The 12,127-nt window shown below is 33.3% G+C and overlaps 1 protein-coding gene across 4 annotated transcripts in view; it reads right to left on the bottom strand.

Annotated features, from left to right (window-relative positions):
• The window catches only part of CCDC18 (coiled-coil domain containing 18), a 101,001-nt gene that overhangs the window by 83,239 nt on the left and 5,635 nt on the right, over positions 1–12,127 (bottom strand). For 3 of the 4 annotated variants that reach the window (XR_001517583.2, XM_006919418.3, XM_015595175.2), the window contains exons 4-6: positions 11,860–12,021; positions 11,108–11,214; positions 10,383–10,511 (exon numbers count right to left, since the gene is read on the bottom strand). Coding sequence is in view for 3 of the 4 variants with exons in the window: in XM_006919418.3 (XP_006919480.1) it covers positions 10,383–10,511; positions 11,108–11,214; positions 11,860–12,021 (398 nt within the window). In the remaining variant the exon portion in view is untranslated. The other variant, XM_025051904.1, reaches the window with a different exon arrangement.

The following is a 12,127-nucleotide window of genomic DNA, read 5'->3' as shown; positions in this document are numbered from 1 at the left end:
AGTCCACATTGTTTAGCCTGTGATGGATATTTTCACATAATATAAATTATTGATGGTGATCTACTTGTATATAATTTTAGGTGGACAACATAGTGGTTAGACATTTATATTGCTTATGAACTGATCCTCCCAATAAATCTAGTACCCCCCAGCGACACTATACATAGTTATTATAATATTATTGACTATATTCTCTATACTGTACTTTATATCCCCATGACTATTTTGTTTTGCTACCAGTACCATGCAGTTTTGATTACTGTCGCTTTCTAGTGTAATTTGAAATCAGTCAGAGTGATGCCACCAGCCTCGTTCTTTTTTCTCAGGATGGCTTTGGCAATTTGGGGTCTTTTGTGCTTCCATACAAATCTGATAATTTTTTGTTCCATTTCTTTAAAAAACGCCGATGGGATTTTGATAGGGATTGCATTAAATCGTATAATGCTTTAGGTAATAAGGTCATTTTAACTATGTTGATTCTTCCAATCCAAGAACATGGAATATATTTCCATTTCTTTGATTCTTCTTTGATTTCTTTTAATGGGGTCTTATAGTTTTCAGTGTATAGGTCCTCCACATGTTTTGTTGGATTTTTCTTAAGTATTTTATCCTTTTTGTTGCAATTGCAAAAGGAATTATTTTTTCCACTATTTTTTCTGACACTTCATTATTAGAGTATAGGAATGCTATGGATTTTTGAACACTGATTTTGTATCCAGAAACATTACTGTATTTGCTTATTGTTTCTAGTAGTGTTCTTGTAGAGTCTTTATGGTTTTCTATATAGAGAATCATGTCATCTGCAAATAGTGACAGTTTGACTTCTTCCTTTCCTATTTGGTTGCCTTTGTATCTTTCTCTTGCCTGACTGCACTCACTAGGACTTCCAATCATACAAGACAATTCTAAACCTGCTTACCCTGACTAAATCATTCTCCCTCCGCCCTGCCCCCCCAAAAACCCCAAATAAAATCTCTTGCTTACACTTTCAATTCTCTGCCTCGGGACCAACACTGATGCTTCCCAATGTGGCCCTCTGAATGGCATGTTATGTCTCCTGTTTCTAGGGATCTGAGTATAAAACTTCTACCTTCATGACAGTCATTCTAATGTTTGCGTACCTTACATAACTGATTAAAACAAATCCTGAGTTCATTTAAAAACCTCCCTTAAGATTGTACATATCTTCTGTATTTTCACGTATAGTTTTTATTTTGATTTTTTGAGTAAGGTACAGATGTCTTAATTTAAGTGAACGAATTTTTCTATGTATATCCTCACATAACTACTATCCAAATCAAATATAGAACCTTTCCAGCACCCAAAGGGCTCCCTCATGCACCCTCCAGTCAATATTCTTTATCCCAAAAGGTAAGCACAATTTGAGTTTTAACATCAGATATTAATTTTGCTTATTCTGGATTTCTTATGGAAATATACAGTATTCTTCTGCATCTGGCTCTTTTGGCTTAACATTACATCTATGACATTCATCCATGATGTTAAATAGCTATAGTTGCTCTTTTTTTACTGATGCATATATTTCATAATGTGAATAAAATAATTTATTGATAGATTCTATTGTTGATGAACATTTAGCCACTATGAATGAAGCTACATTGAACAACCTTGCACCTGTCTTATTTTTTAACAGGTGTGCATTTTTATCCTTAGTCTCTAATGATTGCCAAAACAGGTGAGAACTACTAAGTAGTATGACCAAGAAACATACTGACTGTCCAAGAATATTTTTTAAATCAGTTTCAAGTATACAGTATATTGGTTAGACATTTATACAGTTTATAAAATGATGTCCCTAACTGCTCCATCTCTCCTCTCGTTTTCCACCTAGCCAATATATTAATGCTAACTGCATTCCCTATGCCGTGCTCCCCATCCCCATGACCACATATAAACTACTAATTTTTACTTCTTTAACCCTTCACCCCATTCTCCCAGCCACCCAACTCCCCATCCCATCCCTTCTGTCATCAAACTGTCCTCTATATTTGTGAGTTAGTTTTTGATCAGTTTGTTCTTTTTGTTCCTTAGGTTCTGAATAAAGTGAAATCACATGGTATTTATCTTTCTCTGTCTGACTTATTTCACTCAGCATAATAACCTCTGGGTCCATTCATGTCATTGCAAATAATAGCATTTCATTTTTTTTAATGGCTGAGTAATATTCCATTGTGTATATGAACCATAATTTCTTTATATAATTGTCTATTGATGGGCATTTAGGTTGCTTCCATATCTTGGCTATTATAAATTGTGCTGCCATGAATACTGGGGTGCATAGATCTTTACGAATTATTGTTTTGGTTTTCTTTGGATAAATATCCAGAAGAGCAACTGCTGGATCAAAAGGTAGATCCACTTTGAACTTTTCGAGACCTCCATACTGTTTTCCATAGCAACTGTACCAATTTGCAATCCCGTCAACAATGTATGAGGGTTCCCTTTTCTCCGTAATCTCGCTGGCACTTCTTGTTCTTTGATTTATTGATGATAGCTATTCCAACAGGTGTCAGGTGATATCCTCGCCAACACTTGTTCTTTGATTTATTGGTGATAGCCATTCTGACAGGTGTCAGGTGATATCACATGGTGGTTTTAATTTGCAATTCTCTGATGATTAGTGACCTTGAGCATCTTTTCATGTCTATTGGCCATCTGTATTTCATCTTGGAGAAGTATCTGTTCAGGTCTTCTGCCCATTTTTTAATTGGATTGTTTTTTTGTTGTTGAGTTATATGAGTACTTCATATACTTTGGATATTAAGCTCTTATTTGATGAATCATTAGCAAATATCTTCTCCCAATCAGTCGGCTGTCTCTGTTTTGTGGATGGTTTCCTTTGTTGTACAAAAAATTTTAGTTTGATTTAGTTCTGTTTATTTTTTTCTTTTCTTTCCCTTGCCCAGGGAGATATATTCGAAATAACTGTTAGCAATATCAGAGAGTTTACTGCCTATGTTTTTTTCTAAAAGTTTTATGGTTTTGGGCCTTACATTTAAGTCTTTAATCCATTTTGAGTCTATTCTTGTATACGGTGTAAGAAGGTAGTCCAGCTTTTTTTTTTTTTTTTTTGCATGTATCTGTCCAATTTTCCCAACATCATTTATTGAAAAGGCTGTCTTTACCCCACTGTATATTCTTGCTTCCTCTGTCATATATTAAGTGAGCATGTAGGCGTGGATTTATTTCTGGGCTCTCTATTCTGTTCCATTGATCGATGTATCTGTTTTTATGCCAGTATCATGCTCTTCTGATTATTGTAGCTTTGTAGTATAGCTTGATAGCAGGTAATGTGATACCTCCAACTTCGTTCTTATTTCTCAGGATTGCCGTGGCTATTCAGGGTCTTTTATGGTTCCATATAAATTTTAGGATTATTTGTTCTAGCTCTCTGAAAAATGCCATTGGTATTCTGATAGGGATTGCACTGAATCTATAGATTGCTTTGGGTAGTATGGCCATTTTAATGATGTTGATTCTTCCTACCCATGAGCACGGTATATGCTTCCATTTATTTGTATCTTCTTGAATTTCTTTTTTCAATGACTTATAATTTTCTGAGAACAGGTCTTTTACCTCTTTGGTTAATTTGATTCTTAGGTATTTTATTGTTTTCAATGCCACTGTAAATGGGGTTGCTTTCTTAATTTCTCTTTCTGAAAGTTCACCATTGGTGTATAAAAATGCCACTGACTTCTGAATATTTATTTTGTAACCTGCTACTTTACTGAATTCATTGATCAGTTCTAACAGTTTTTTGGTGGAATCTTGAGGGTTCTCTATACACAGTATCATGTCATCAACAAATAGAATTTTACTTCTTTCTTTCCATTTCGGATATCTTTTATTTCTTTCTTGTCTTATTGTTGTAGCTAAGACTTCTAACACAATGTTGAAGAGGAGTGGTAAAAGTGGACATCCTTGTCTTATTGCTGATCTTAAGGAAAATGCTTTTAGCCTTTCCCCATTGAGTATGATATTAGCTGTAGGTTTGTCATATATGGCCTTTATTATGTTGAGGCATGTTCCTTCTATTCCCACTTTGCTGAGAGTTTTGATCATAAATGGATGCTGAATTTTGTCGAATGCTTTTTCTGCATCTATTGATATGATCATATGGTTTTTATCTTTTACTTGTTAATGTGGTGTATCACATTAATTGATTTGCAGATATTGTACCAACTTTACATCCCAGGAATAAACCCAACTGGATCATGGTGTATGGTATTTTTAATATATTGCTGAATTCAGTGTGCTAATGTTTTGTTGAGGATTTTTTACATCAATGTTCATAAAAGATAACGGCATATCTTTTTTTTTTGTAATGTCTTTGTCAGGTTTTGGAATCAAGGTAATGGTGGCTTCATAAAAGGAGTTAGGGAGCCTTCCTTCTTCTTGAATTTTTTGGCATAGTTTGAGAATAAGTGTTAATTCTTCTTTGAATGTTTGGTAAAATTCACCTATTTTGTTTTGGGGGAGGTTTTTTGGGAGGATTACTGATTCTATTTCTTTGGTGATAAGTGGTCGGTTCAGATTTTCTGTTTCTTCTTGAGTCAGTCTTAGGAGACTGTATGTTTCTAGGAATGTGTCCATTTCTTCCAGATTGTCCAATTTGTTGGCATATAATTGCTCGTAGTATTTTCTAATGATCCTTTGTTTTCTGTGGAGTCTGTAGTTATTTCTCCTCTTTCATTTCTGATTTTATTTATTTGAGTCTTCTTTTTTCCTTGATGAGTCTGGTTAAGGGTTTGTCAATTTTGTTTATCCTTTCAAAGAATCAGCTCTTGTTTACATTAATCTTTTGTATTATTTTTCTAGACTCTATTTCATTTCTTTCCACTCTGATTTTTATTATTTCCTTCCTCCTATTCACTTTGGATTTTGTTTGCTGTTTTTTTCTCGTTCATTTAAGTATAAGGTTAGATTGTTTATTTTAGCTTTTTCTTGTTTCTTGAGGTAGGCCTGATTGCTATGAATTTCCCTTAGGACTGCTTTCACTGTGTCCCATATATTTTGAGTCATGTTTTCATTTTCACTTGTCTCTAGGTATCTTTTGATATCTTCCTTGACCTCATTAATAACCCATTCATTTTTTAGTAGTATATTATTCAGTCTCCATGTGTTTATGTATTTTCCAATTTTTTCTTGTATCTGATTTCTAATTTCATACCACTGTGATTGGAGAAGATGGTTGATATGATTTCAATCTTCTTAAATTTACTGAGACTTGTTTTGTGTCCTAACGTGTGGTCTATTCTGGGAAAAGTTCCATGTACACTTGAGAAGAATGTATATTTTGCTGCTTTGGGGTAAAATGCTCTGAAAATATCTATTAAATCTATCTGGTCTAGTGGTCTTTTAGGTCCATTGTTTCCTTGTTGATTCTTTGCCTGGAAGAGCTGTCCATTTGTGTCAATGGGATGTTAAAGTCTCTGCTGTATTACAGTGTATTACTGTTATCTCTCCTTTTATGTCAGTCATCAATTGCTTTATGTTTGTAGCTTCTCCTATTGGGTGCACGTATGTTTACTAAGGTTATATCCTCTTGATTTATCGACCCCTTTATCATTATGTAATGCCCTTCTTGTCTCTTATTATAGCCTTTGTTTTAAAGTCTATTTTATCTGATTTAAGTATCACTACCCCGGCTTTTTTTTTTTTTTTTTCCATTTCAATTTGTATGAAATATCTTCTTCCATCTCTTTACTTTCAATCTGTGAGTGTCATCTGATCTGAAGTGGATCTCTAACAGACAGCATATGCATGGGTCTTGTTTTCTTTCTATTTGCCTATCCTGTATCTTTTGACTGGAGCATTTAATCCATTTACATTTAAAATGATTACTGACAGGTACATAGTTACTGCCATTTTATTATTCATATTTGCTATTTCTAATTTTTCACCCCTTCTCTTTTTACAGAAGTTCCTCTAACATTTCTTGCAATGCTGGCTTGTTGGTGATGAATTCCTTAAGCTTTTTTCTGTCTGGGAAGCTCTTTATCTCACCTTCCATTTTAATCAAAAGCCTTGCTGGGTAGAGTATTTGTGGTTTTAGATTCTTGTTTTTCGTAACTTTGAATATTTCTTGCCAGTCCCTTCTGCCTGTAAAGTTTCCATTGAAAAATCAGCAGACATTCTTACGAGGGTACCCTTGTAAGTAACTAGCTACCTTTCTCTTGCTGCTTTTAAGATTCTCTCTTTGTCTTTGACTTTTGGCATTTTAATCATGATGTGTCTTGGTGTGGGTCTATTTGAATTCCTCTTATTTGGGACTCTGTGCTTCCCGAACTTGTATGTCTAATTCCTTCACCAGGTTAGGGAAATTTTCTGTCATTATTTTCTCAAATAAATTCTCAATCCCTTGCTCTCTCGCTTCTCCTTCAGGTCCTCCTATGACTTGGATGTTGTTACACTTTATGTTGTCCCAGAGGTTTCTTAAACTATCCTCATTTTTTTAAATACTTTTTTCTTTTTGTGGTTCTGATTGGGTGTATTCTGCTACCTTGTCTTCCAGTTTGCTAACTCCATCTTCTGCTTCATCTGATCTACGGTTGAATCCTTCTAGTGTATTCTTCATTTGTTATTATATTCTTCATTTCTGTCTGGTTCTTTTTTTATGGTTTCTCTGTCCTTTTTTATGCTTACTATCTCTCTGTTGAGATTCTCATGGTGCTCATCCATTCTCCCCCTAAGTTCGTTGAGCATCCTTATACCCAGTATTTTGATCTCTGCCTCTGGTAGCTTGTTTGCCTCCATTTTATTTAGCTTATTTTCCTAAGTTTTCTCCTGTTGTTTCACTGGTGGCATGTTTCTTTGTTTTCTCATTTTATTAGCCTTTCTGTGTTCATTCAGGAATATTTGTTTTGTCTCTCAACCTTGGCCAGATGACCTAATGTGGAAGGTGTCCTGCGTGGCCCACTGGTGCACCCTCCTGATACCCTATGCCAGGGACTCTGGACGTGATCTCTGTGTGGGTTGTGTGTGATCTTCTGTTGTCTCCAAGCCTTTATTGTTATTAGTACATCAGTGGATGGGATTAACGTTCAGGCTGACTAATTGTGGGAACTGGCTGCACCCACAGGGTAAGAGTTGCTGTATGGGGGCTGACCCCACTGAGTGGGATTTGCCTTAGCAGGCTTGTGTACTTGCTCCAACCACCCTTTGCGTGTACCGCTAATGGAGCTAGTCAGGAGGTGCTCTGTTGTGGTCTGGAGTCAGCCTCTGGATGCGCTGGTTTTGTGGCCCCTTGAGAGGGGCCCCTGCACGTGTCTTTTGATAGGTATAGGCATTCATTTATGTTGGAATAGATGCTGGATCATAGGGTAACTTATGTTTAGCTGTAGCAGATACCAGCAAACAGTTTTCCAAAATAGTTCTAACAATTTACACTCCCACTAGAAATGTATGAGGATTCCAGTTAATACAAGTTTGCCAAAGTTTGATATTATAAGTCTTTTTCATTTTAGCCTCTGGGTACTGCAATGGACCTGGCTTTTTGTCGTCATCACGTTTTCCTTGGTTTGCTTTTTTGTTTGCAAATTTTTAATTATTGATTCAATATCTCTAATGGCTATATATCTATTCAGGTTTTCAATTTATTCTTAAGCTAGTATTGTGAAATTACATTTTGTTGGAGAATTGTTTTTTCAGTCTAAGTTTTCAAATTTATCTTCCTATTGACCATGGTTCATGGTCCTTAGTCTAACTTCTTAAATTATAGCTAAATCTGTAATTTAGGAATCCCTTCTAAATCCCAATATTGTTTTTCATGCTTTTTCTCCTTGATTAATCTTATCTAATGCCCATCACATTGGTCATTGTGAAGAAACAAGATTTAGGTTTTGATTATCCTCTCTATTGTTTGTTTTCTACTCATCCATTTCACTTTTATCTTTATTATTTTATTACTTCTATTTTCTTTTGATGCTATTTCTTCTCATGTCCTTTTCCTGATTACATAAATTAAATGTTTTAGCTTATTCCTTTTCAATCATATATTAATTTTAATATATGCATAGGAGGCTTAAAATTTTTCCTCTAAGAATATCTCTGGCTGCAGTTCATAAGATGTGATATACAATATTTTTTATGTCACTCAGTTCTAAAAGTTTTCTAATTCTCATCATAAGCTTTTCAATGGTCCATGAGTAGCAAGAAGGCTAGTTTTACATTTCCAAACATACATGATTTGGGAGGTTATATTCTAACTTAATCGTACTGTGGTCTGAGAAAGTGATATATATGACAATCTTTTGGTGTTTGTTGAAACTCATGTTTTCCAGCATAGTGAGTTAATGGATTATAAATGTTCTAGAAGTGCTTAAAAGAATGTGAATTCTCAAATTGTGGGGTACAGAGTTCCATATCAAAATTAACTGTCATTCAACTCTTCAACTTCTTTTTTGTTATCAATTCCTAGTAAATGTATAAAAATGTTCCCTGTATGATTACAGATGTGTTCATTTCAACTTAAAATTTTGTTATTTTCTTTATATATTTGGGTACTAAATTATTAGCTACATATAAATTTAGAATCTTTATAGCTTCTTACTTGTTACTTAAACATATATTGGAGATGAGTTATAGCAGTAATTTTTAACTCTAATAATGCTTTTTGTACTTAAATCTATTCTGCGTGATATTTAGTTATATCTACTTTGTTTTAGTGACTATTTTCCTGAAATATTTATTTCTATCCCTCTGCTTTCAACTTTTCTGTGTTTTCATGTTTCAGGTATGTCTCTCATAAACAGCATAAAGCTAAACAACCACTGCCTTTACACTGGCTTTTTAATCCATTATGATTAATCTTCTGCACCCTAAAAAAGTCTTTGCAAAAGTTTCCATCATTCAATTTCAGAATCCCAATACTCACTCTAGTTCTTCGAAAAGGTCCCAAGGGTCTTCATGTCAAGGGTCTTCACCCCTACCTAAAAATCTCAATTGCCTATTTATGCTCTCCAGGTTAAAACATAAACTCTTTGGCATAACATACAAAGCCATTTCCAGTCTGGACCAAACTTGTCTTTTTTGCCTCATTTCCTACTACACCTATCCATTTATAAGTACATAAAACTCCTTAGTGTTCTACAGCAATGATGCTCTTTTACACCTCTATGCTTTTACACATGCTGTCCAGACTGTGTCCAACCCGTACTTATTCACTTTGTGAAAGCAAAGTCAATACCCTAAAAATCATCTCTTATTTAAGTTTTACAAAAAAACTAGCCATTCTTCCTCTGCATTTTTTCTTAGCTATATTAGAAAGCTAGTCTTCATGTATTATCATCTCACTATTTTAAACAATCATTTATAAACTGTTTATCTGAATAAGTCTGAATTTCAGAATATTTAACTATATAGTTTATTCTTAGAATAGATACATTTGTTAGTGTTTATTATTTAAGAGTCAACTAACATTTCTTACTTCAGTTAATTCTTATATCAAGACAATATCACCTAGATTTAATAGATGAACTGAGATTCAAAAAAGTTAAATGATTTGCCCAAGGTAACAAAGCCGCTGAGAGGTAAAATCTGGCTATTTGACTCCAAAACCTAAATATTTCCCCTAAGTAATACTGCCTACCAAATACATATTGTAATTGGAACTAGACTAACCAAAGGCTGCTGGGAAAACATTCTTCCAAACTCATTTGAATAAAAAATGACTTATAGATGGGTTGTGAGCAGTTTTTAGAAGTTTAAATGTAAACGCAAACAAATATTTAATCTATTTATGACAACTTTGTAAAGTATACTTTCTTTGTAAACTTATTTATGTCATAGCATAAATTTTTAAAATATATTTTTATTTTAAAAGAGAAAAATGCAGACTGTGATTTTACTCTATGTAAAAGCTGTTATAATTACAATATTATATTGTAAAATCACATTAATTTAAAATTTAAAAATTTAAATATTAATTTAAAAGTTAATCGATATTCAAACTTAATGGTTCTTGGGTTAATATTACTTACAAACTTCATCTTAAGACATGGTTTATACAAAATAGATATTTTTACATTACTTATATATTCCTTAAGGAAGACCCAAACACACTACTCATGAATTTTATGTAGCTCATGCAACTTAATTTCAGAAATAAGCAAATATCATTACATTGATAATCATTATCAGGCTTCTGAGAATTAATCCCAATCAAGAATGCCAATAACAAAATCCACACATGAAAATTTTAATGGGAAATTAAAAAAAAAACGGACAAAAAAGAACATTAAGTTATTCCACTGTCAAATTTCTGAAAATTTTTTACTTTAAAACTTAGCTAGAATTTTAAATAGGTAGTATATTCTTTATTTCCCCTATAAAAAGAATTGCTTGCTTTAAAAAACACATACCTCTTTCCTTGTTTACTCTGTTCCAGTAAGTCCACCTTCAACTTTATACATTCCTCTTGGGACTTCTGCAAACTCTGTTCCTTTTCAATCACCATTTTCTGGCTCTGCTCTAATTTATCTTCTGCCTCTCTATAAAACAAAGGATATTTTTTAAAGAATATTAAGGATATGCCACTATGCAAGAATAGTTCAGTATTAGCAACTCTGTTAGTTTAAAACACTGAATTAAGAGAAACAAATATTTAAGAGAAAAGGCATAGTTATCATTTATTAACTGAGTTTTAACAAGAAATAAAAGAATATTTCCATCAAGTGATGAATATATAGCTTATATCCTATTTCATGGTCAGATACAAAAAGCATTACCACATAGTTCAGAAACTTTAGGGCACATCTGAATCATCTGCAAGATTTGTAAAAACACAGATTGCTGGGTCCCACATCCTAGAGTTTGTGTTTCAGTAAGTCTGAGATAAGACCTGAAATCTGCATTTCTAACAAGTTCCCAAATGATGCTAATACTGCTGGTGCCAGAACTACACTTTGAGAATCACTATAATGAAGTAATGTGCTATTAGGTATGCATATATTTCTCATTTCAAGGCAGAAGAGGATAAATTATAAATCGACTAATTCTTTGTATTTTACTTCTTAAATTCTCATTTTAGTACTGAGTATATAATATTATGAAATAAAAATTGTAAAGCTATAAGAAGTATATTTACCTCAAAACTTTATCTTGGGCTGAAACTTCTGCTTCCAAATTTATAATCTGTTCTTCTAAGATTGGCACATTGGCTGCCTGTTGTTGAGCAGATTCAAGCATAGAGACCTAAAACAAATAAGGAAGTTCCTGGATGGTGGAAACAGAGTAATTTTCTCCCTGTTCTTTTTTCTATTCATAAAGTTTTCAACAATGAGAATGTATTATTTTAAAAAGATAAATAAGGTATTTTTCTTTGTACAATAAAACTACAAATTGCTAATCTTAAGATTTTAAGAAGCTTTATCTAAATGCACAGACTATGAGTTCTCCTCAATTATTTTCAGATACTAAATTCGTGTAAAATTGATTCCATAATATGGTGATATTCTATTAGTATGATAAAAATTACACATAACATATTAAAACAATACAAGGAATATTTTTCCAATTATAAATCTTTAAGTGCTTATAATGATTTTCTGTTGACACAGTCACCAGTTTAAGAAACATACTTTAGGGAGCGCCGTCAGAAGCATGGTGGAGTGAGGGATGTCTCCGGATCTCTCCCCTTGAAATAACAATAAGCTGAACATCTAAAACTCAACAAATAACACCCACCCTGAACACAAGCACATGTGACTGAGTGATTTCCACATAAGAACTTCCAAAGGTCTTTCCACTTTGTGTGGTAGGAGAAATATGGTAATGAACATTTTCAGATACCAAATAAATAAAAAGATGCATGCTGAAAAAAAAAAAGAAGAAACATACTTTTGCTTTTGACTGTGTTAATTCAAAGTGGACAGATTCTATTTTAGTCATTAAAGAATGATTCTGTGAGACCAAACAAGCATTCTGTTGCCTAAGTTTATTAAGTTTCTCTCGAAGACTTTTGATCTCCTGATCCATGGGGTTAGAAGATGAAAAAGGTATCTGAAAAATGAAAAAGAGCAATTTGGTTTTGATTATTAAAGAGCAATTTTTTTATTATTTCATTAAGCATTACATGTAATTAATGGAAAATGATGAACAATTATCA

This window comes from Pteropus alecto, unplaced genomic scaffold, assembly GCF_000325575.1.
Source record: "Pteropus alecto unplaced genomic scaffold, ASM32557v1 scaffold25, whole genome shotgun sequence".
NCBI lineage: Eukaryota > Metazoa > Chordata > Mammalia > Chiroptera > Pteropodidae > Pteropus > Pteropus alecto.
This window is presented reverse-complemented; position numbering and strand designations above follow the sequence as displayed.